We start from the raw sequence: 27440 nt of genomic DNA on the forward strand, positions 1-27440 counted from the left end.
CTCCATAAAACAGAAACACCAAGATGAAGTTGTTCTTTAAACTGCAAGTCAAAAACCAGTTTTTTAATACTATCAAAATGAGATGAAGGGAATGAGCAGTGCTTATCAGTTCCACTGACATGGAAATCAAATTTTCAGCATGGACTACATACAACACTAAATTCTTGGTTTGTGTTAAAAACCTCATAAAAATAAATTTTCGCTCAGCTTTTTATTTGACATTCCTTTTTGTCAGATTAAATTTTTTTACATCCATCATCTCTATGCAATAATAAAAACAAATATGTCACAAAATATGATAAAATAAATGCAAAGTTTACCATTTTTTAAATTCATTCTTTCTGATTGATTTATACATGCAAGTTATTAGAAAATTCCTCCTTCTCTGCATCCTCATTATCAAAATTTAATGTCCACCTTCCATACTGGCAAAAAATGGATAGTTTGACAAGATCCTACAAGCTGCAGGACTGCATCAAGTTCCAATGTTTGTTTTGTTATGGTTTCTACAGCTGAATACCAATCCTACTGCCAACCACTTTACAGAGTGGGCTCGATACTGGCATCAGTAAGGACACCAAATAACTTGCAAGACAAAGAAAGAGAAGAGCCCTGCTCCTGAAACTAAGTGGGGTTGTAGTAGAGAGGGAGGTGTCTTTATGCTACATGTGAAAAGGCCAGAGCATGAAATAGGGACTGGCAGAGGTGTCTTGCAATAAAAGAAATACATGTCTAACTCACATTATAATAGGAGTGGGTGAAAGTAGCTTTAAAAAAAAAAGGATAAAGATGATGGTGACAAGATGTCAAAGCATACTCTCAAGGTTTCAAGAGAAGATGAGTATAAGAAAACACAAACTGAGGATGGAGTGATGCAGGTGGATAAGTGCCTGAAAATGCGAGAGGAGAATGACAGGTGGTTACACATGGTAGAAGTTAATGATGTACAAGGATAGGTGTGTGTGTGTGTTTGTATATGTATGTATGTGTGTGTACCTCTGCTTCCTCATATGCATAAACACACTCAAACACACACACACACAAACACTCATACATATACAACAGTACAAGCATGCACACACAAAAACACATGAATGTGCAGAATTCATACATACATACATAGTGGAGATGCAATGGCCCAATGGTTAGGGCAGCGGACTTGTGGTCATAGGATCGTGGTTTTGCTTCCCAGACCGAGCATTGAACGAAAACACCTAAAGCTCCACGAGACTCCAGCAGGAGGTGGTTTTGTCTCCTGCTCTACTCTTTCACCACAACTTCACGCTTTCTTCCTGTTTCTGTTGTACTTGTATTTCAAAGGACCAGCCTTGTCACACTCTGTGTCATGCTGAATCTCTCCAAGAACTATGTCCGTGGAGTGCTCAGCCACTTGCACGTTAATTTTATGAGCAGGTTTTTCCGTTGATCAGATCAACTGGAACCCTTGTCATCGTAACTGATGGAGTGCACACACAAGCACGCATACACACTAGCATGCAATGAGTCTCAAACAGACAAATGCGGCCTCTAAAATGTATCAAGTCGATAGTCATTGAAAAGGTTGTAAGCAGCAATGAAAGAGCTTTGGCAAACAAAAACGAAACAAATTATTTAGTAGGATATTTAACCAATCGACTAATAATAAAGAAAATGAGTGGAATTGAACCAGTGTGTGTGTTAATTATATTGGCATAATGACTCTCCCTAGACACAACAAAAATTTGTTTCAAAATACGAATTCAAATAAAGAATCTTGCAAAGCAGATACAAAAATGAAGTATACAAACATATATATATATATTCTGCAGATATTTTCCAGAGTTTCATTGCTTGTGGAAAACTTCCCAAACTGTTAAAAGAGAGTATCATGTGCCCTGTCTATAAAGGAAGAAGCAGAGCAGATGCTAAAAATTACAGACCAATCTCTCTGACTTCACATGTTAGCACAGTCACAAGAACTATTGTCAGAAGGAGATTGGTCCCACAAGCACACAACATGGCTTCCACCCAGGAAGGAGCTGCCTTACACAGCTATTAGGCTGTTCAGAAAATAATGGCCGATTTTAAAAATAAGCCTTGATTCTTGAAAAACTGAACTTATACAAGGGTTTCATCATCATCATCATCGTCGTTTAACGTCCGTTCTCCATGCTAGCATGGGTTGGACGGTTCGACCGGGGTTCTGGGAAGCCAGAAGGCTGCACCAGGCTCCAGTCTAATTTGGCAATGTTTCTACAGCTGGATGCCCTTCCTAACACCAACCACTCCGTGAGTGTAGTGGGTGCTTTTTACGTGCCACCTGCACAGGTGCCAGGCGGGGCTGGCAACGGCCACATTGGTGTATTTTATGTGCCACCGGCACGGAAGCCAGTCGAGGCGGTGCTGGCATCGGCCACGAGTCGGATAGTGCTTTTTACGTACCACCAGACCAGGGATCCTGGCTGGTTCAATTCGATTTCGATTTCGCTTGCCCCAACATGTCTTCACAAGCAAAGGGGGTTGGCAAGGGTGCCTGTCGTACGGTCGCATTGGAGTATTTTACGTGCCACGGCCACGAGTCGGATAGTGCTTTTTACGTACCACCAGACCAGGGATCCTGGCTGGTTCAATTCGATTTCGATTTCGCTTGCCCCAACATGTCTTCACAAGCAAAGGGGGTTGGCATGGGTGCCTGTCGTACGGTCGCATTGGAGTATTTTACGTTCCACGGCCACGAGTCGGATAGTGCTTTTTACGTACCACCAGGCCAGGGATCCTGGCTGGTTCAATTCGGTTTCGATTTCGATTTCGATTTCGCTTGCCCCAACATGTCTTCGCAAGCATGGGGGGTTGGCATGGGTGTCTGTCGTCGGATGAGGTTCTATATCGACTTCGCTTGCCTCAACCGGTCTTTGTGTCCAAGGGAGGAAAGGCATTCATAAGTGGGCTGGGCTCACTTGTCCTGCCTGGTCTTCTCACGTACAGAATATTTCCAAAGGTCTCGGTCTCTGGTCATTTCCTCAGTGAGGCCTAAAGTTCGAAGGTCGTGCTTCACCACCTCGTCCCAGGTTTTCCAGGGTCTACCTCTTCCACGGGTTCCCTCAACTGCTAGGGATTGGCACTTTCTCACACACCTATCTTCATCCATTCTCGCCACATGACCATACCAGCGCAATCGTCTCTCTTGCACACCACAACTGATGCTTCTTAGGTACAACATTTCTCTCAAGGTGCTAACGCTCTGTCGAGTATGTACACTGACATTACACATCCATGGGAGCATACTGGCTTCATTCCTCACGAGCTTACGCATGTCCTCAGCAGTCACGGCCCATGTTTCGCTGCCATGTAGCATGGCTGTTCGTACACACGCATCATACAGTCTGCCTTTTACTCTGAGCGAGAGGCCTTTAGTCACCAGCAGAGGTAAGAGCTCCCTAAACTTTGCCCAGGCTATTCTTATTCTAGCAGTTACACTTTCAGCGCACCCACCCCCACTACTGACTTGGTCACCTAGATAACGGAAGCTATCAACTACTTCTAGTTTTTCCCCCTGGAAAGTGACGGAAGTTGTTTTCTGCAGATTTTCGGAGGTTAATGCTCCCGAGCATCTGCCACATACAAAAACTATCTTCCCAGTTAGCCTACCTTTGACATTGCTGCACCTCTTATGTGTCCATAGCTTACACTGGGTACATCTTATAGAGTTTCTACCTACACCTTTTCTACAGATCGAGCAGGGCCATCTTCCTGAAGATATTTGTTGATTGTCTACCTTTCTACTTATTAGTACTTTGGTTTTAGCTAGGTTGACTCTAAGGCCCCTTGATTCTAAACCCTCCTTCCACACCTGGAACTTCTCCTCCAGTTCTGATAGTGACTCAGCAATAAGAGCAAGGTCGTCAGCGTAGAGGAGCTTCCAGGGACAGCCTGTCTTGAATTCCTCCGTAATTGCCTGGAGTACTATGATAATAGGAGGGGGCTGAGTACTGAACCCTGGTGGACCCCAACCTCTACTTTGAATTCTTCTGTGTACATGTTGCCAACCCTAACCTTACTTACGGCATCTCTGTACATGGCTTGCACAGTCCTCACCAGCCATTCATCTATCCCTAGTTTCCTCATTGACCACCAGATAAGGGATCGGGGGACCCTATCAAAAGCTTTCTCCATGTCAACGAAAGCCAGGTACAGGGGCTTATCTTTGGCTAGGTATTTCTCCTGCAGCTGCCTTACCAGGAATATAGCATCAGTGGTACTTTTCCCTGGCACGAACCCAAACTGCATCTCATCTAAACTAACTCTCTCTCTAATTAGTTGGGCTATGACCCTCTCCGTAACCTTCATTACTTGATCCAACAGCTTGATACCTCTGTAATTATTTGTATCTAGGGCATCACCTTTACCTTTGTAGCAGTTGACTAGTATGCTGCTGCACCAGTCATTGGGTATGACTCCTTCGTGTATCACCTGGTTGACTATACGGGTGACTAGGTTATAGCCGACACTGCCAGATATTTTGAGCATCTCTGCAGTAATTCCTGATGGGCCTGGGGCTTTCCCTGTCTTCATGCTTCTAATTGCCTTAGCTACCACGGAACTATCAACTCGGATAGCTGGTCCCTCTGTAGGGTCAACATTCGGCAGACTCTCTTTATCCCATTCATTTTCCTCATTCAGTAACCTTTCATAGTGGCGTCTCCAAGCTTCTCTCTTTGCATCCTCATTTAGCGCAAGTGAACCATCCTCCATGCGAACACATTTCTCTCCTACCACATCACGATTCTCTCTCACACACTGTCTTGCAACACGAAATACCTCAAGTCTTTCATCCTAACGGCGCAGGACATTGGCAAATTTTCTCTTATCTGCTTCCCCTCTGGCTAGATAGACCTGTCTCCTAGCTTCCCTTCTGGCAGTCTGATACCCTTCCCTGCTACCACCGTTCTTCCAGGCCTTCCAAGCCTGTTTCTTTTGTCTAATAGCCCTGTCAACAATATTGTTCCACCACCACGTTATTTTGGGTCTTAAGGGGACTTTGCACCAGCCACAGATCTGGTCAGCGGCTTTCAGCAGGTTGTCCCTCAGAAACGTCCAGTTGTCTTCTACCCCATGTGTAGCTATACCCCCTTCCACTTCGTCAAAGGCTTCAAGTAACATATCTCTAAATCTCTGTCCATTCGCAGGGGCTTTAAGCTTCCAGACCCTTCTTCTCCATGTTGGTCGTCTTCTAGTCGCCCTCTTAGTCCTGATCCTAAAGTCACTAACTACCAGTCTATGTTGTGGGGTGCATTCTTCGCCTGGGAAGGTTTTGGCATTTTTAAGCAGCCATCTTTCCCTTTTTCTGGCAAGGATGTAGTCGATTTGGCTAGTATGCCGGCCCGATCGGTAGGTGACCAGGTGGCTTGTTGGTTTCCTGAAGTTAGTGTTGCAGACCATAAGACTATTCGCATCGCAGAACTCCAGCAGCCTGGTTCCCTCCTCGTTGCGGGAACCATAACCGTAGCCTCCATGTACGCCATGGAAGCCCCCAGCATGTCGTCCAACATGCCCATTGAAATCACCAGCCACAAAGAGAAGGTCCCTGTCGTTCGTCGATGAGGTGGTCTGCAGTAGGGTGTCATAGAAACTGTCTTTCTGTCCATCGGGTAGCCCTGGCTGAGGGGCATAGGCCGATATAATGGTTGCTAATCTATTATGAAGCACTATTCTAATCTTAAGTATTCTGTCACTTACTCTGATTACCTCAATTACTCTATCTATCCATTTCTCAGCGATAAGTATACCCACGCCACCAACCCCGTCAGTGTTCCCTGCCCAGAAAATCTTGTACCTGTGTTCCTTGCCTGTGAGGACCCTAGCAGATCCTCCTCTCCACCTTATTTCTTGCATACAACATACTCTTGCATACAACATAATTATTCAAAATACCATAATACCATAATTATTATACCATAATTATTCATAATTATTCAAAATACCATCCCTCAACAGCTAGGCATTTCTCCCATCAATTAACAAGGCCATTTATGCCTCTTCAGTAAAAATCGAAAGGTTTTGATGCCAAGAAATCCTTGAATTCAATTTTAACCTTGGTTTTGGAACAGAAGGGTTTTTGCCTTAAAAAGTGTCTAGATGCTTGAAAAAAATGGTAGTCAGTGGGTGAAAGAGCAAGAGAACATGGAAGATGTGGTAAAGTCTTGTAACCCAAGTCTGAGAATGTATTTCTTCCAGTTGCTTACAGTAAACTTCTGATGTAATGCTTTGGTTAAGTTCCAGAAAAGCTGTATTGTTTTCAAACAGTGATTATCAAAGGTAGATGGACAAGGCTCTCATCCTCATTATGGAATCTCTTGAACCACCATTTTACTGGCTGATCACTAGTGGACCCTTCATCCCATGCCATGCTCTGTTGACATTGCCAGCTGTTTGGGAAGCATTATGTCCTAATTTGAATTTATGCAAAAATAGCAAACACATTTTATCATTTTTCATGTTTGAAATTAAGGATTTCTGCACTTCAAAATAAATCAATAAAAATTTATTAAAGAGTACATATCAATTATCCTTTTCTACTCTAGGAACACGGCCCAAAATTTCTGGTGAGGGGGCCAGTCAATTACATCAACCCCAGTATGCAACTGGTACAAAAGGATGAAAGGCAAAGCCGACCTCAGCAGACTTAGAACTCAAAACATAAAGACAGATGGAATACCACTAAGCATTTTGCCTGGTGTGCTAACATTTCTGCCATCTCACCACCTTGTACATATCAATTATTAAGCATGAAAAATTTTTATCTAAAACACTACAAAATTAACAAATTAAATTGAGTTTGAAAAAAATGTTTTCCAAACAACCTAATACTACAAAATTACAACTGGGTACTGAGACAGCAGCTCAACCACTCAGAAGTGGATGTGATATATGTCGACTTTGCCAATGCTTTGATGAAGTTGATATGTTACAAAGTACGTGACCTTGAAGTGGATGCATGACTTTTTAAAAGACAGAAGTCAGATATTTGCAGCCAATGGTGCTCTCTCTGGGGAGACATCAATTCAAAGTAGAATTCCTCAGGGAACTGTATTGGAACCACTACCATTTGTAGTGGCTCACTCAGACATGCCCTCAGTTGTACAGTCAACCACTCTCACCAGCTACATTGATGATACAAAGACATCTCAGGTAATCAAGGACTCTGATGATAGTAAAACTGCAAAACAACCTGCATACAATATACAAATGGGCTGATGAAAATAATATGCAGTTCAATGACAATAAGTTTCAAGCACTCCACTATTGGCCCACAAAGAGATTACAATTGGAATACATTCAGAACTAAAGATACCTTGCTACTCCTATGGAGGACTTTTGTTCTCAGTCATCTGGATTAATGCTCCCAACTGTGGTTGCCACAGAGCATCAAATTGGTGGTGTAACTTGAGGCAATCCAGCACTACTACACAAAGAAGATTGACTTGGTGAAACACGAGCTATTGGGAGAGGCTACAAGAACTGGAGAGAAGGTGTAAAAAACATGCAGTAATATACATATGGAAGATGCTGGAAGGTCTAACTCTGGAATTAAAAGCTATACCAACCACCGAACTGGATGGCACCATCACCTTCATCGCAGATAAGGAGCCAGTATTGCAACAGCTTAGGTTTCAGGGACCACAACTGTTTAACATCCTACCAAGGAACCAAAGAAATCTGCAAGATGTGGAACTATTCTAAAAGCACTTGGACAAATTTCTGTCTGAAATCCCAGATGAACCTACATTGTGGCAGGAGGCACTAAGAAGAGCAGCTTTGTCCAATTTGATTCTTTGTCAAAAACAGTATAGAAGGGAAACCCCAAAACACTGAAAGGTGGTGCTCTGGCTTGGCCCCAGCCTCTGGCAGAAACTAAAAACAGTAAAAGAATATATACATCATCATCATCATCATCATTTAGCATCTGCTTTCCATGCTGGCATGGGTTAGATGGTTTGACTGAAACTGGTAAGCCAGAGAACTGCACTGAGTTCCCGTCAGATTTGGCATGGTTTCTACGGCTGGATTCCCTTCCTAACACCAACTACTCCAAGAGTGTAATGAGTGCTCTTTATGTGCCACTGACACAGGTGTTTTTATGTGCCACCAGCATCAACCACAGCAATGATTTCACTTGGCTTGATGAATCTTCTCAAGCACAGCATATCACAAAAGGTCTGTCACTTGTCATCACCTCCGTGAGGTCCAATGTTTGAGGATCATGCTCCACCACCTGATCCCATGTCTTCCTGGGTCTACCTCTTCCACAAGTTCCCTCCATAATTAAAGATCAGTATTTCTTTACACAGCTGTCCTCATCCATACACATTGCATGGCTATACTAGCACAGTCATCTCTCTTGCACACCACATCTGATGGCTCTTATGCCCAACTTATCAGTTTGTAACATATCAACTTCATCAATCTTAACTTTTTCCCAAGGGCGACCCCACAGCAATATCATATCTTCTCCACTATTTCAGTATTTCATGTTAAAAGTGAAACAAAAACATCTTTCTTTTGTAATGCAGACACTTTCACTTTAATACTGAAACTATTAAAGTGAAAGTATTATATAACAGGGATGAACCATTAACAAGTGGTCATCCATTTTGCTAGAAGATCCGCTATGGTCTTATATGCTACACCACTGGTTTTCAATTCATATTAATCAAATTAATATTCAATTTTTCACCCTTATTATGTGTGTGTGTATTAGCAATTCGTATAAAATTGCATCAATGACTTGAACTTGAACAAGTGGTTTCACATAAATGGGGATAAATTAAAAAGGTTTGTTGTTATTATTATTACTGTTTGATTATTGTAATCACGTTTGTTGGTTCCTCATCATAGAAACGTTGTTCTGTTGCATTTGTTAAATAATTGTAAACTGTAACCCTCCCCCTTTCGGAGAAGGGGCTTTGGTTATTGTTTAAAAATTGAATTTTGTCCCTGTTTGGGGAAATTGATAATATTTTCACTGTCTTTACGGAAGCATTTTTGTTAGAATGCCTTTGATAGAAGAAAGTCCAAAAATGAATTTTGCTGCAGCCATACACTTCTATACAAGAGGGAGGACAAGATCCAATTGATCGAAATTGCAAGAGACGGGCCTACAATTCCAGTCTGTTACGTATTTTGAGTATTGTTATCACTAGCAATATCAAGATATAACTTTGTATTTTGTATTTTATGTGTAGATGTATATATATAGATGTACATGTAATATGTATACATATATATATACACATATATACATGCATAATATATCAACCCATACACACATACGCACACACACACATACATAGGGGCAGGTGTGGCTGTGTGGTAACAAACTACGTTCCAAACACATGGTCCTGGGTTCAATCCCACTGTGTGGTGACTTGGCATGTGTCTTCTGCTGTAGCCTCAGACCAACAAAAGCCTTCTCAGTGGATTTTGTACATATATACAGGTATACATACATATATATACATGCATACGTACATATTCGGCATAAACACTCTACCACTGCAACTAATAACTGTTGGGAACACTTTCAAACCTGCCTTACATTCGAACCGGAATCTCAACGCCCGAGTTTTCCATCTGAAGTTAATCTCTCTCATGGAGCATACAAAAAGGGCAAGTCTTTGGGCCCATACAATGTGACGTACACAATCGAGTGGCAAAAAAGGGGCCTTCCATATGCTCATATCCTGCTTTGGCTCTCAGCGAAGATCAATTCCAATGACATCGACAACATAATCTCTGCAGAGCTTCCTGATCCAGCTTTAGACAAAGAACTATACAAAATAGTTAAAGCAAACATGGTACATGGTCCATGTGGGCATGGATTCAACATAAACTCACCATGCTTGAAGGACAGCATATGTTCAAAACTGGGTGGAAATGAATTATCGACGTATGGCCTGTCACAAGCATTCAGGTCAGGGTCAAATAGCCTTCCCGCTGCTGTCATTCGTGAAACAACCTACGACACTCAAGCGCTTTCAAAGTACATTGTTGAAAATGAGCCTAAATTACTTCCGGACCAGCTGCAGGCCTACAGAACTATTCTTAACAGTGTACACCAACGCGAGGGATGAATCTTCTTCCTCGATGTTCCTGGAGGGACAGGAAAAACATTTATTACGAAGCTTCTCCTTGCAGAAGTTGGGCAGCATCAGAACATTGCAGTAGCTGTAGCCTCCTCTGGCATTGCAGCTACTTTGTTACCCGGTGGCAGGACAGCACACTCAACTTTTAAACTCCCTCTCAATTTAGCAGCATCCGAAATGCCTTCATGCAACATCAACAAAAGCTCAGATCAGGGACAAGTACTTAAAATGTGTTATGTAATTGTCTGGGATGAGTGCACTATGACTCACAAGGGAGCTTTGGCAGCATTAGATAGAGCCCTGAAAGACATCCGAGACTGTCAGGCTCCAATGGGAGGTGTAACGCTTCTGTTGTCAGGTGATTTCAGGCAAACTCTTCCTGTCATTCCGAAAGACACTAGAGCAGATGAAGTCCAAGCATGCCTAAAGTCCTCTACCCTGTGGCATCATGTTACAATCCTCAGTCTCACCACTAACATGAGAGCTCAGCTACACGGCGACAAAATGTCCACAAAGTTTGCACAGGACATTTTGACACTTGGTGAAGGCAAGATGCCTCTCGATGCTGCAGGACAAATCGAAGTGTGGTCATTTTCCTCTGTTGTTAGTTTTGTAGATGACCTCAAAAACAAAGTCTTTCCCAACTTCACACAAAACTACCAAAATCACAAATGGCTGTGTGAAAGAGCAATATTAGCTCCAAAAAACGTCACTGTTAACAAAATTAATCAACAGCTAATGCATTCTCTTCCCGGCACTATACACACTTACAAGTCTGTTGATACAATTCCAGATATAAATGAAGTTGTGAACTATCCTCCTGAATTTCTCAATTCACTGGAGCCTCCTGGACTACCCCCACACATATTAGCACTTAAAGTTGGAACTCCTGTAATGCTACTCCGCAATCTGGAACCACCAAGACTTTGCAATGGAACACGATTGGTGATAAAGAAAATGATGTCACACGTTATCGAGGCGATCATTCTTTCTGGATGTGGAAAAGGTGATGATGTCTTTATTCCAAGAATTCCTCTTACTCCAGCAGGAGCAGAAATTCCATTTACATTCAGAAGACTGCAATTCCCCCTTCGTGTCAGCTTTGCCATGTCCATTAACAAGTCTCAGTAGCTGGTCTTCTCTTAGTTAGTTAGTTAGTTAGTTAGTTAATTTGGCTCAAAAGCAAATAGCAAGGCCATGTAGGGGGACATGGAGTTAAGTACAGGGTGGTGTTCATGTAAAGAGTTCAGGCCACTTGAGGTCAAGGGAGGCTTTGAACAAAGCGGTCGCCGGCATCTTCACCATCTCGTCTGGCAGCTTGTTCCACGGATCCGCAACCCGGACGGAGAAAGCTCCTCTCCTTCGATTGAGATGAAATCGTCGTGGGTAGAGCTTTTCGGAATGACCCCGCAGCCGACGCTCTGGAGCAGGAGTGAAGAACAGCTCTTTCGAGAGGTTACACTTTCCGCTTATGATGTTGTGGGCGAGAATGAGATCACCACGGCGGCGTCGTTTTTCAAGAGAATAAAGGTCGAGCGTCCTCAGCCTTTCTTTGTAGGACAAATTTTTGAGACCATGAACCATGCGGGTAGCCAGCTTCTGGACTCTTTCGAGATGCTGTATGTCTTTGAGGAGATAAGGAGAAGAGGCTTGAATCCCGTACTCCAATATGGGTCTCACATGGGCAACTGTATGTTGGCTGCTCAAGAGTAGGAACCAAAAGAAACCTTTTTGTATATGCTCCACAAGGAAAAGCAAGGAACATTGTTTACAACGAGGTGTTATAATCTCAACAGCCAGGAGGTATATACATGATCCCCCTTTTTTAAAACAAACTACATGTACTTTCATGTATTTATATTAATATACATATATTTGTGTGTGTGTGTATATCCATATATATATAACAGAAAAGTCTAATTCTTCAATTGAATGTAACTGGGCAACGCCAGGTATCTCTGCTAATATATATATATATATCATCATCATCATCATTTAGCATCCGTTTTCCATGCTAGCATGGGTTGGACGGTTTAACTGGGGTCTGTGAAGCCGGAAGGCTTCATCAGGCCCAGTCAGATTTGGCAGTGTTTCTACGGCTGGATGCCCTTCCTAACGCCAACCACTCTGCGAGTGTAGTGGGTGTTTTTTACGTGCCACCTGCACAGGTGCCAGACAGAGCTGGCGAACGGCCATGAACGGATGGTGTTTTTACGTGTCACCGGCACGGGGCCAGGCAATGCTGGCAACGGACATGAACGGATGGTGCTTTTACGTGCCACCGACACGGGGCCAGACAGAGCTGGCAAACGGCCACGAACGGACGGTGCTTTTACGTGTCACCTGCACGGGGGCCAGCCGAGGCTGGCTACGAACACGAACGGATGGTGCTTTTACGTGCCACCGACACGGGGCCAGACAGAGCTGGCAAACGGCCATGAACGGACGGTGCTTTTACGTGTCACCTGCATGGGGGCCAGCCGAGGCTGGCAACGAACACGAACGGATGGTGCTTTTACGTGCCACGGACACGGGGCCAGACAGAGCTGGCAAACGGCCACGAACGGACGGTGCTTTTACGTGTCACCGGCACAGGGGCCAGCCGAGGCTGGCAACGGACACGAACGGATGGTGCTTTTATGTGCCACCGACACGGGGCCAGACGGAGCTGGCAAACGGCCACGAACGGACGGTGCTTTTACGTGTCACCGGCACAGGGCCAGGCGAGGCTGGCAACGAACACGAACGGATGGTGCTTTTAAATGCCACCGACACGGGGGCCAGACAGAGCTGGCAAACGGTCACGAGCGAATGGTGCTTTTATGTATCACCGACACGGGTGCCAGACGAGGCTGACAGTGGACACGAACAGATGGGTCACTTAACCCCTGCTTTCTGATATATGATTTGATTTTGATTGTTCTCACTGGTCTTGCCGGGTCTTCTGACGCACAGCATACTTCCATAGGTCTCGGTCTCTGGTCATTTCCTTGGTGAGACCTAGAGTTCGAAGGTCGTGCTTCACCACCTCGACCCAGGTTTACCTGGGTCTACCTCTTCCAAAGGTCCCCTCAACTGCCAGGGTGTGGCACTTTTTCACACACCTATCTTCATCCATTCTCGCCACATGACCATACCAGCGTAATCGTCTCTCTTGCACACAACATCTGATTCCTCTTAGGTCCAACTTTTCTCTCAAGGTACTTACACTCTGTCGACTATGAACACTGACATTACACATCCAACGGAGCATACTAGCTTCATTTCTTGCGAGCTTACGCATGTCCTCAGCAGTCACGGCCCATGTTTCACTGCCATGTAGCATGGCTGTTCGTACACATGCATCATACAGTCTGAGCGAGAGGCCTTTAGTCACCAACAGAGGTAAGAGCTCCCTAAACTTTGCCCAGGCTATTCTTACTCTAGCCGTTACACTTTCAGCACACCCACCCCCACTACTGACTTGGTCACCAAGATAACGGAAGCTATCAACTACTTCTAGTTTTTCCCCCTGGAAAGTGACGGAAGTTGTTTTCTGCAGATTTTCAGAGGTTAATGCTCCCGAGCATCTGCCACATACAAAAACCATCTTCCTAGTTAGCCTTCCTATGACATTGCTGCACCTCTTATGTGTCCATAGCTTACACTTGGTGCATCTTATAGAGTTTCTACCTACACCTTTTCTACAGATCGAGCAGGGCCATCTACCTGAAGGCGTTTGTGATTTGTCTACCTTCCTACTTATTACGACTTTGGTTTTAGCTAGGTTGACTCTAAGGCCCTTCGATTCTAAACCATGCTTCTACACCTGAAACTTCTTCTCCAGTTCTGATAATGACTCAGCAATTAGAGCAAGGTCATCAGCATAGAGGAGCTCCCAGGGGCATCCTGTCTTGAATTCCTCCGTTATTGCCTGGAGGCCTATGATAAATAGGAGGGGGCTGAGGACTGAACCTTAGTGGACCCCTACCTCTACCCGGAATTCTTCACTGTACTCATTGCTAACCCTCACCTTACTAGCAGCATCCCTGTACATGGGTTGCACAGCTCTCACTAACCATTCATCTATTCCTAGTTTCCTCATTGACCACCAGATGAGGGATCGGGGGACCCTGTCGAAGGCTTTCTCCATGTCAACAAAAGCCAGGTACAGGGGCTTATCTTTGGCTAGGTATTTCTCCTGCAGCTGCCTTACCAGGAATATAGCATCAGTGGTACTTTTCCCTGGCACGAACCCAAACTGCATCTCATCTAAACTAACTCTCTCTCTAATTAGTTGGCTTATGACCCTCTCTGTAACCTTCATCACCTGATCCAACAGCTTGATACCTCTGTAATTATTTGTATCTAGGGCATCACCTTTACCTTTGTAGCAGTTGACTATTATGCTGCTACACCAGTCATTGGGTATGACTCCTTCATGTATCACCTGATTAACTATACAGGTGACTATGCTATAGCCGACACTACCAGATATTTTGAGCATCTCTGCAGTGATACCTGATGGGCCTGGGGCTTTCCCTGTCTTCATGCTTCTAATTGCCTTAGCTACCATGGAACTATCAACCCTGATAGCTGGTCCCTCTGTTGGGTCAACGTTCGGCAGACTCTCTTTATCCCATTCATTTTCTTTATTCAGCAACCTTTCATAGTGGCGTCTCCAAGCCTCTCTCTTTGCATCCTCATTTAGCGCAAGTGAACCATCATCCATGCGAACACATTTCTCTCCTACCACATCACGATTCTCTCTCACACACTGTCTTGCAACGCGATATACCTCAAGTCTTTGGTCCTCACGGTGCAGAACATTGGCAATTTTTTTCTTATCTGCTTCCCCTCTGGCTAGATAGACCGGTCTCCTAGCTTCTCTTTTGGCAGTCTGATACAATTCCCTGCTACCCCCATTCTTCCAGTGCTTCCAAGTCTGTCTCTTTTCTCTAATAGCCCTGTCTACAACACTGTTCCACCACCACGTTACCTTGGGACGAGAGGGGACTTTGCACCAGCCACAGATCTGGTCAGTGGCTCTCAGCAGGTTGTCCCTTAGAAACGTCCAGTTGCCCTCTACCCCATGTGATACTCTATCCCCTTCTACTTCGTCAAAGGCTTCAAGTAACATGTCTCTAAATCTCTGTCCATTCGCAGGATCCTTAAGCTTCCAGATCCTTCTTCTCCATGTTGGTCGTCTTCTGGTTGTCCTCCTACTCCTGATCCTAAAGTCACTAACTACCAGTCTATGTTGTGGGGTACATTCTTCGCCTGGGAAGGTTTTGGCATTTATAAGTAGCCATCTTTCCTTTTTCCTGGCAAGGATGTAGTCAATTTGGCTGGTATGTTGGCCCGATCGGTAGGTGACTAGGTGGCTGGTAGGTTTCCTGAAGTTAGTGTTGCAAATCATAAGATTATTTGCATCGCAAAACTCCAGCAGCCTGGTTCCCTCCTCGTTGCGGGAACCAGAGCCATAGCCTCCATGTACGCCATGGAAGCCCCCAGCATGTCGTCCAACGTGACCATTGAAGTCACCAGCCACAAAGAGAAGGTCTCTGTCGTTCGTCAACGAGGTAGTCTGCAGTAGAGTGTCATAGAATCGATCTTTCTGTCCATCAGGTAGCCCCGACTGAGGAGCATAGGCTGATATAATGGTTGCTACACTATGATGAAGCGCTAATCTAATCTTAAGTATTCTGTCGCATACTCTGATTACCTCATAATTGAAAAATAGGATAAAATCTTTATAAGAATTTATCAAGTAGTTAGCGTGAAAAATCCATCAATTTTTCCTCTTAAATATGTTTACTTATATTAAGCATATTACTATACATAAATGCCTCATGCTAGGAGGGACTCTTAAAGTTAAAACTACCATAAGAAATAAGCACATTGTACCGAATTCGAGGGAATGCAACTCTCGAAGCAAGCATTTTAAAAACAGAATTCAAACAAACACCAATCTATAGTATTACTTCAAATTTTTAAAAAAGTACCATTCGATATGTTATACAAAATTCAAATTTTATATCTCTGAAGAGCAGAAGAGTTGTCTATAAATGCTTATCAATATAGAATTTCATTATAGGGATAGCACTTCTGTGAAACGATCGTAAGATGCTTTAAAAACTTAATTCAAAACTTGTAAACTGTCATATACATTATATATTTACACTTATACATATTTACATATATTTTATATATATTTATATTTTTAATACAACAATTATTTTACACACGTATATATCTTTCTGAAGAATTTTCTAATATTGATTTCCTGATATTAATAATAATATATTATAAAATATATATAATCGCTCGTATTAAATATATAAATACTTTGATACAATAGAGCACTTAATATAAATTCAGTATATAATATTCTCATTGAATATATTTAACTAAAGATTTATACACACACACCTATATTTATGTATTTGTTTTGCAAGAATCTGGTGTGAAATAATGTATGGAAACAGATATTGTTATTTTCGGGATGGTCAATTTTTTCTTTTTTTTGCTAAATAGAGCGTGTGTTTATTTGGCAAAGAAAAAAGAAAATAGAAAACCAACCCGAAATATAACAATATATATATATATATATATATATATATATATATGTATGTGTATATATATATGTATGTATGTATATATATATATGTATGTGTGTATATATATATATGTATGTGTATATATATATATATATATATGTATGTGTATATATATATGTATGTGTATATATATATATGTATGTGTATATATATATATGTATGTGTATATATATGTATGTGTATATATATATATATGTATGTGTATATATATATATATGTATATATATATATATGTATGTATATATATATATGTATGTATATATATATATGTATATGTATATATATATATATATATATGTATATATATATATATATATGTATATATATATATATATATATATATATGTATATGTATATATATATATATTTTTATTTTTTATTTTTTATTTTTTATTTTTTATTTTTTTTTTTATTTTTTATTTTTTATTTTTTATATTTTATTTTTTATTTTTTATTTTTTTATTTATTCTCCTATCTAATTTAACACTGACTCCTTGACCACTCCCCCAAGTATGATTTTTTGCGCTATGCCTACCCCCCAAAAGTCCCCCACCAACACCCCTTTAAACCTGCCTAAATGTATAAATGCCAATACAATTCTTGTTAACTAGCTTCCTGAAGATTTCTCTTGAATGAAACAGTTCTAGTCCTGTAGAAGCTCCTTCTATATAATAAATATATATATATATATATATATATATATATATAATAGAAATATTAAAATTACTAAGTCTCTCTAAAAGAGTATATATATATATAAATATATATATACTCAATTTACCTAAGTCTGACTTGGTAGGGCAAATCAGTTATATATATATAACACTAAAGAATAAATCATCGAATCTCGCAAGCAATATAGAGATAGATTATATTCCGCTGTCTGCCTTATTTCGTTCCTTCTCATCATAGCTGCACTTATAAAAAGACAGAAGGAAAGTTTTTTGGGGTTTTTAAATATAGTACCTATACGTAAAGAATGATTTCTAACATTTTGAAGAATTCCACAAATATTAAGACAAAGGTGTATTTCCGATTTAATTGTTTCTGACATTTGAGAGGATCCTAATGATAATTCTATTTGCTGCAAGAAAGACGGATGCGATGGCATTTAAAGAACAAGAAAAGTGGAGGAAAAGATTTCATTGAAATCGAATGAAAAGGACTGAACAATTATGATTTCAAAGTTCGGCACAAGTCCAGCAATTTTAGGGGGAAGTATTAGTCGATTATTTCGAACCCCTAAAACTGACTGATACTTTATTTCAGACTCCCAGAACAGATGAAAGGCAAACTTCACCTCGGCGAGATTTGAACTCAGAATGTAAAGAGGCAGAAGTAAATACTCCGGGGCATTTTTTTCTTAACACTCGAAAGATTCTGCCAGCTCGCTGCCCTCATAATGATAATAATGATAATAATAATAATAATAAACCTTTCTACTATAGGCACAAGGCCTGCGACCGCAGAGCGTAACTGGAACTTATTTCATCGACCCCGAAAGAATGAGAGGCAAAGTCGATTTCCAGTCGCACATGAACTCAACAAAGCATCTTACCCGGCGCTTTGACAACACATTTCGCTTCAATCTCTGTGTAAACAAGTAGATGATAAGCTTATTTCAAACCTCAGACTATGGTATATCAAATGAAATTCATAAATAATAATATTGGCTCAGCTGCTTCACTCACCGGCAATCAATATCAACGCCAAATAAATTCCTAGATTGATCCAAAACGCTTTATCGTGGTAGGTAAGGATGGGCTCAGCTTCAGTGTATATGATCCCGCTGCAATTTAATTCTAACCGGCTACTATCGAGTACAGTGCAAGTTACGGTCGACATTGTTCAGCGCCTCTCGCTCTGTTGTCATGTGCAAATGATAAACAAACGGGTTTGGGACACGGCGTAATGGGCGCGGCTTGCGAGTAAATAGATCGGAGTTACGTAACCCTACATTCGCAGATTGCCGTGCGAGGGCGCTCCTTTCCATTTTGTTGCTGCTCCAATAAATAAATAAACAAATAAACAAATAAACAAATACAAAGTAAAAGAAAGAAACTTTCTCTGGCGAGGAAGACTTTCCTTAAAAACATTGAATCGCGAATTTTACTGTCCGAAACAGAAGTTTTTCAAAACAAATGCGTGACGGTCCGATTGGGATTTGTTTTGGCACCAATACACACACACACACACACATTTATTTATTTATTCATGTACGTATGTATGATTGTATGTGTTAGTATGGGTGATATGTGCGTTTATAGGTACGTGTGGGCATATGTATGTATGTATATCGTTGTTCAGTTTTATTTCAAGATTCCTTGCCAATAGAAAAAGAGTCGGTTTCTGACCTAGATCCAAGGCTCCTTCATCGGAATTTCAACGTCAACAACAGGGTATTTTTGTTTGTATGTGTGTATGTATGTATGTGTGTGTGTATGTATGTATGTATGTATGTCTCCAGAATGGAGAACCATCGCCTTCCAAAGATTGCCCTGTTTGGCGAACTCTCCACCGGTCACCGAGTGAGAGGAGCTCCGTGGAAGCGCTACAAAGACTGCCTGAAGAAGCCTCTAACAGTATGTCATATTGACCACCAATGCTGGTCAGACCTGGCTGCGGACCGTGATGTCTGGCGCCACACGATCTTCAACGCAGACAGCAAGTTTGAGGAACAAAGAAGAGACGCAGGAGGAAGGTGCGAGCCGCCTCTGACACCACACCGGATGTTACCTTCGTCTGTGGACACTGCTCACGGACCTGCCTTTCCCATATCGGACTTGTCAGTCATGAGCGTGCATGCACGCGACGTGGACGATCTTCGTTCGCAAAGCCGAGCCATGATGATGATGCCTGTATGTATGTGTGTGTGCAGGTTTGTATGTTTTGCTTTATGTATATATTCTCATGTATATTGTTGCATATCTAGACATGCTCATATATATTCTAATGATAGGATAGAATAAGAAGAGTGGTGGCGAAGACGCCTGTGCGTGAAATTTTTTAACGTGTGCTTGAGGTCGTACGCCCAGTAAAGCACACGTAAACTTGACAGATCACCAACTTGACCCAATGGCAAGGTAAACCGAGACGATTGGAGTCGATGGTCTGTTGCAGCCTTTGTCCGCCTTCACAGCCGTTGAGTTGTTAAGGCAACTTCATCTGCCTGTTCCACCGTTGAGGACTTGATGACTGTCAGAGCCCCGTTTGCCGCTAGCACAGCTGGCTTGCTGTGCTCGCGTTGCCCAGTCTGCACCTCGTGGAGGAGGGGTTGAACTTTTGCAGACCAACACCAGCTCCACCAACTCTTGGTCAAAATCTGGACAAATGAAGTTGTACCATCCGACTTCAGGGATGCCAACATCATTACCGTTTACAAACGAAAGGGCGATCGTTCTGAGTGTGGAAATTACTGGGGTATTTCCTTATTAGCAACTGCTGGGAAGATTCTTGCACGCATCCTGAACAACCGCCTCAAAACGCTGTCAGAGAGGATCCTTTCTGAGACGCAGACCGGCTTTTGGCCATCACGAAGCACAACCGACATGATCTTCACGCTGTGACAGCTACAAGAAAAATGTCGTGAGCAACACCAACCGCTCTATTTGGCCTTTATCGACCTATCCAAAGCCTTTGATTGTGTCTCGCGAGAGCTCCTCTGGGATATTCTCACCCAGTATGGATGCCCAGATAAGTTCATCCGGATCCTCAAACTCCTCCACAACAATATGCACGCCAGAGTCCAGACCGACGGAGGCAGTACTGAGCCCTTTAAAGTCACCTCCGGAGTGAAGCAAGGCTGCGTGATAGCGCCAACTCTCTTTACCATCTTTATCGCGACAGTGTTGCACATCATACAAGATGACCTTCCACCTGGCATCGAGATCTCGTACAGAATGGATGGCAAGCTTTTCAACCTCACTCGCCTCAAAAGTACGTCAAAGACAATGGCGCGAAGCTTGCTAGAGTTCCAATATGCCGACGACAACAGTGTAGCAGCTTACAGAGAGGATCATCTCCAACAGATCCTAAATGCTTTTCATCATGCATATACTAAACTTGGACAAAGCATCAACATCAAGAAGACTCACTTACTCTACCAATCTCCTCCCAATACCCGTGTTGACAACCCGCCATCGATTCAACTCGAAGGAATTCCACTGGAAAATGTGAACCATTTCTGCTACCTTGGGAGCCATCTGTCAGCAAAGGTAGACCTCAGCGATGAAATCCAACACCGTCTGAGGTGTGCAGGAACAGCTTTCAGCAAGCTTCAAACAAGAATTTTTGCTGATCGGGACATCCAAACCGAAACCAAACTTATGGTGTACAGGGCAGTCATTATTCCAACCCTCCTTTACACATCCGAAACCTGCACCCCATATAGTCACCACCTGAAAATGCTCGAGAAATTTCACTAACGCTGTCTTCGGAAGATCCTTAACATCAGCTGGAAAGACAGAAGAACAAACGTCAGCGTGCTACAAGAAGCAAAAATGACCAGCATCGAAGCCTATGTCATCAAAGGCCAACTAAGATGGAGCGGCCACGTGGTTAGAATGACTGACGAACAACTTCCCAAACAGATCTTCTACTCTCAACTCAAAGGCGGCAAGCGTACAAAAGGATGCCAGAAGAAACGCTACAAGGACTCCCTGAAAACGAACCTCAAAAAGTGTGACATCGACTTCACTAACTGGGAGGAAACGGCAAAAAACAGACCACTCTGGAAAACCACCATCCATGAGGGAGCGGCGACTTTTCGAGTCGAAAAGGTCTGCAGAGCTGGAGGAGAAAAGACGACGATGGAAGGAGCGCCAACAACAACCACGTGCGACTCTCCTTTCTGGCACTAGATGTCCGCACTGCGTCTGATCTTTTCAAGCAAGAACTGGTCTTATCGGTCACCTACGGACTCACCAGTAAATTTGTGCGAAGACCATCATCCTCGACCTTGAGGGATTGCCATAAAAAAAAAAAATCAATGATAGGATCTTTTCAGTTTGAACGGCAGTTTTTAAAAATAATTTCCACATAACTAAACACTTTTAAACTTCGTATACTGGTAGAATGTGTTTATAAAACATCTTTTTCTCTTGGCTTTATTGAGAAAATTCTATAGTTTGTAAGATATTTGTTGTTTTTTTCTTCAATTTCTGCAATTTCAACCAATCAGTGATGTCTATTGAGGTGAAAACATTCTGTGCCGTATGAAAATGTCCCTCGTTTAAGAAACAGATTGGGTTTATTTACATTTCTGAAGAAAAAACGATACCCTTCCCCTAACTCTAACCTTAACCCTAAAATAGATTGAAATGCAATAGATCGATACTAGGGTCATAATTATGGGTGACAATTTCATATGACACCGCTAGAAAATACTGCCGTTCAAACCGAAAAGATCCAAATGATAAACTTCTGGAAAGTTTTACAGATTTTTACAGTTCCAGTGATGGATTGGATCGGTAGTCTTTGAATTAGCTTTCTCCTTTCTGGTTCTGGTATGTATGCATGCATGTATGTATGTATGCATGCATGCAGGTATGTGTGTGGGTGGGTGTGTGTATGTATGCATGTATGTATGTTCATTGTACACATGTTGGTGCATGTGTCTGTGTGTGTATATGTGTACTGCATGAGTTTTGCAAATATATATGTGTGTGCTGGCTAAATTTAATGGCTTGCATAAACATGATATCCCATCCAAAATTAAAAGTATTCTAAAGAGTCAGAAAAATATCAATTAGATTATGGCTAGGAGATAACAGTTTATTCAAAGATGCTGCTCTCAGCTTCCACTATGAGCTTAGAATGACTCCAGAACCTGATGCATACATTTCTCACTGTCTCTAGGAAGGTCACCAAACATCTTGGCCACCAGCTCAGCCTTAGTGTGACCGGCAGAGTTGATGGTATCAGATGACTGAAACAAATAAAAGAATAAAAAGAAAAAGACATGAGGACCAGTGTCTTGAGGTGCTTTGTGATGTTGTGAGAGAGAGGTGTGTTCACATGGATGATGGTTCACTTGCAGTCAGTGACTCTGCTAAGAAAGAAGCTTGGAAGCGCCACAATGAAAGGCTACTAAATGTAGAGAACTCATGGGAGAAGGAGAGTCCTCCTAATGTAGATTCAAGAGAGGGACAGCCATGAAGGATATGAAGCTGGGGAAAGCTCCTGGCCCCTCAGGAATCACAGCTGAGATGTTTAAAAAATCTGGTGGTGTGCGATATGGACTAGTTACCCATATAGTAAATCAGGTTGTACACGAGGGAGTCATACCCAATGACTGGTTTAGCAGCATCATAGTCAACTGCTGCAGAGGAAAAGGAGTTGCTTTAGATAGAAATAATTACTGAGGTATCAAACTTAGACTGGATGATGAAAGATACAGAGAGGGTCGTAGCCCAACTAATTAAGACCAGAGTTAGTCTAGATGGGATGCAGTTTGGTATCGTGCCACTGATGCTATATTTCTGGTAAGGCAGCTGCAGAAGAACCTTTGTACTTGGCTTTTGTTAATATGGAGAAAGCCTTTGACAGGTTCCTTCAATTCCTTATCTGGTGGTCACTGCAAAAACTAGGGTTAGATGAGTGGTTGGTGAGAGCAGTACAAGCCATGTACAGGGATGCCATAAGGTGAGGGTGGCAATGAGAATAGCATTGAATTCAAGGTACAAGTAAGGATTCATCAAGGATCAGTCCTCAGTCCTCTCCTGTTCATCATAGTCCTCCAGGCAATAACAGGAATTTAAGACAGGTTGCCCATGGGAGCTCCTCTATTCTGATGACCATGTTCTTATAGCTGAATCATTTCCAGAACTAGAGAATTTTCAGGTGTGGAAGCAAGGTCTAGAATTGAAGGGCCTTAGAGTTCACCTAGCAAAAACCAAAGTCTTAGTAAGTAGGTAAGTGGACAAATCACAAATCCCTCAGGTAGATGGCCCTGCTCGATCTGTAGAAAAAGAGCAGGTAGAAACTTCATAAGATGTACCCAGTGTAAAGCTATGGACACAGAAGAGAAAGAGGAAGGTTAACAGGGTAAATAGTTTTGTGTGTGGAAGGTGCACAAGTTCAGTAAACACCACAAATGTACTGAAAATAGGCTCCATCAGATGTCAGGTGGGTAAGCTAGAGATAGTAGATAGCAATGGACATTAAATGACGATGATATATTACTCATACACATATATTATCATCACATATATTGTCATCATTGTAATTATCATTACTGTCTTGTAATGTTATCTTCCCTGCTGGCATGAGCTGGATGGTTTGACGAGTTCTAATGGGTCAGAGGACTGCCTTATGCTTCAATGTCTGTTTTGGTATGGTTTCTGTGAGTGGATGTCTTTCCTAACTCCAACCACATTGTATTGGGTGCTTTTTTCATACATAATGCATCAGTATTAGCAAGGCCTCCATGTAGGCCACAAAGCAAAAAGCTCCCATCAAGTCAGTTGGGCTACAATAGAGATGCTAGGGGATGAGAGGTTCAAGTAAGGGCTAAAACTGGTTTATTGCAGAAGAAGAGATACATGGTACTCATATTATACAAAGAGTGGATGGATTAATCAGTGCAGAGCTGGAAAGAGAGAGAAATGTGATAGTGATGAGCTGTCAGGATGGCCTCTAGGGACAGGAGGCTTTAGAGAAAGAAAAGGTCGCTGGGAAGAGGTAATAAGAGTGTATGGCGAGAGTGAAGAATGGGAAGAGATGAAATACAGGTGCAAATATACAGAACGATGATCAACGGTTGAGGTGACAGCAATTTAAATTAAGTATGAGTAGGATGGAAGGAAGAGGAGAGTAGAGATTGGGAAGGGCATTAATGGTGACCACAGGGAATGGTGGTAAGGGACAATGTTAAGAATGAAGGATGGATATCAGGTGAAGTGGTTATGAGAATTGAGAAAAATAAGAGCTATCACAGAAAAGATGATAAAATATGTAGTTCTGTCCTCATTTAATTACAACAGCAGAAAACTGCAGTAAAGAGGTGGAGAGATCAATGATCGGAAATAAGGAGTCGGGGGGGGGGCAGGTTTGCTGAGGAAATTAGGCAAGGGGCTTGATTGTGTATTTTGACATTTTGTCTCCAAAATCTGGGCAGGATAACCAAATTTTATTTGAGATTTTTAATTGCTCAAAGTGTCTACTGAGGCTCAACACATAGCCAGGGCTATGGTTTCATATTTTTGCAATGCTTTGGGCTAGTTTATCCAATATCTCACTGTTTCAACCTACTGCAACAGTCCAAAACAGTCAGCATATTCCAGTCCAACAAGATTGTTACTACTTAGATGTAGCTAATACATTTTCCTTGTAACGATGAAATAGGTAGTATTATAGAAGACTAAATTTAATATTAAGCATGACCTTCGAACATTGCGCCTCACAGAGGCAATGACGAAAGACCAAGACCTCTGGAGATGTACTGTGACTGCAAAGACCTGACAAATAAAGTGAGTTCATGGCTGTATCCTACAAGAAACTTGGATCGCAGGATGACCTGCTGTGCTTACCTTGGATCGTGGGGTGACCTGCTTTGCTTGAGGAGACCTATTGAGTACATCAACATCAAAATAAAAATCAAATGGAAATTGTAGTTGTGACACCTGTGCCGGTGGAACGTAAAAAGCACCAACCAATCATAGTCGATGCCAGCCTCCTCTAGCCCCTGTGCCGGTGGCAGGTAAAAAGCACCTACTACACTCTCGGAGTGGTTGGCGTTAGGAAGGGCATCCAGCTGTAGAAACGCTGCCAGATCAGACTGGAGCCTGGTGCTGCCTTCTGGCTTCCCAGACCCCGGTTGAACCGTCCAACCCATGCTAGCATGGAAAATAGAGGTTAAGCGATATGATGATGATGTTGATATGGTAATAAAAAAGACGCCCATATGTACAGAAATGTGATGTAATTGACAACAGAAACATTGTGACAAACAGTTTGGTTAATTGCTTCTATTCTAGTCATTCATTAATTCTGTGTGATTCAATTAACTAATTACCTTAAGTGAGGAATGTCTGGGTTATTGTTAGAACATGGATGCGTCAATTGTATTAAGAAGATTATTGTTTAAATCTCATGTGATTAACATTTATCATGATACATTCTTGCGTGCATTACCCCCCCCTCCAATACTCTGGATGATATACAAGAATTTATCCCTGCATGGTAGTGACTCGCTGAGTGAAATCTACTCTCCTGGCATAGAAAGGCCAGTTTATTTTACTTATAGTGAGAAGAAAGCAACCCTCATACAACCACGTAAAGGTTTAATCATTAACCTTTTTTGATACCAGCTAATTTCTTCATTATTTTAAGAGTTCATTGAAACAAAGACAATGTAATTTTACAGAAATATGGTGAATAAATGGTTAATAACAATTTTACTAAATTTTTCATTAGTTTCAAATTAATTGAAATAAATGCTGTGGAAATTCTAACAAAAAACATGTTAATATTCTTTGGTAGAATGTCGTCAGAGCAAGACATCTGCTCACTGATTCTTTGAAACAATTCTTTCTCTCTTTTCCAACCTTTTCCCTGGCAGCCAAGGGACATAGATAGGTTTATCAAATACCATACAAGATAACTTCTTGATTTATTAAAATTGTTTCCACCTGTAGAGGACATGTCATAATTAGCAAATAGCAATTGAGACCTGCTCCACATGAGAAGTGGAAAGAATCTCAAGAATCAACACTTCTCCAAGTTGATATGACATAACAGAAAAGGATAAGCTTATCATCTGAAGATAAGAGAAACGTGGACATGTGTTTCTGCCTTAATAAGTATCATCTCTTTAATGTATTTCTGTTGCTGTCTGTTTGGTGGACAAATTCATATAATTTAGGAATAATGTTTGAAATATATTTTAAGGAAGGAAAAAAAACTGCAAAAGAGGAAGAGATGATATGAGTCATATTTTCTTTGCTAGCAAAACTCCAAAGCAGAGTCCCCAAAATTGACCTGATAATACTCAATTTCAGTATCAAAGAAAAAAATAATAAAAAGCAATTAGACAAAGCAGTTATAGAAGAACAATTATGAACATGTGAATAGAATTAGAAGAACCTATCCTAAAAACGTTTGCAGAAATTAAGAACCAGCCTCACAGAGATCAAAGTAGAATTTATATGCATACCAACATAAAGAAACTGAGGAAGCAGTTAGGCTTGCTCCACCTTCACATTAATAGAATCATCATGCACACTATCATCAACATACACACACAAACATGCACAATGGTACTTAGATGTACATAGAAATACTCACACAATTTAAGAAAATATTTAATTGCCCCAGAGAAAATTCAAGGCGTCTTTGCTCAAAAAGCATGGTGGCCATTTCACAGATTTAATTTCAAAGCACACTGCACCCCCCACTAACATTGAATAAATATCATCAACATAAGATTGTTGTTACTTTAAGACACAGACATATTAATCTAATAAAAACAGAAATATTATCTGAATTGGTGAAAGATCTTAGTCTTTAGGTTCCAGGCATGGCTGTGTGGCTAAGACGTTTGTTTCACAACCATGGGATTCTGGTTCCGTCCCACTACATAGTACATTGGGTAAAGTGTCTTTTGGCAGACCAGTGCTTTGTGAGTAAATTTGGAAGATGGGAATTGAAAAAAAAAAGCTGTTGTGTGTGCTTTATTCTCCCGTCCCCACCCCCTGACAACCATCCCAGCACTTGACGACCA

General features: G+C 41.7%; 1 protein-coding gene across 1 annotated transcript in view; it reads right to left on the bottom strand.

Annotated features, from left to right (window-relative positions):
• The window catches only part of LOC115209121 (DUF21 domain-containing protein At4g14240), a 100899-nt gene extending 82236 nt beyond the window's left edge, over positions 1-18663 (bottom strand). The window contains exon 1 of the mRNA XM_029777258.2: positions 18412-18663. Within this exon, the coding sequence (XP_029633118.1) occupies positions 18412-18565 (154 nt within the window). The 5' untranslated portion in view covers positions 18566-18663. The remainder of the gene's footprint in view (positions 1-18411) is intronic.
• Positions 18664-27440: the final 8777 nt, after the last annotated feature.

This window comes from Octopus sinensis, linkage group LG3 (genome assembly GCF_006345805.1).
Source record: "Octopus sinensis linkage group LG3, ASM634580v1, whole genome shotgun sequence".
NCBI classification, from domain to species: Eukaryota; Metazoa; Mollusca; class Cephalopoda; order Octopoda; family Octopodidae; genus Octopus; species Octopus sinensis.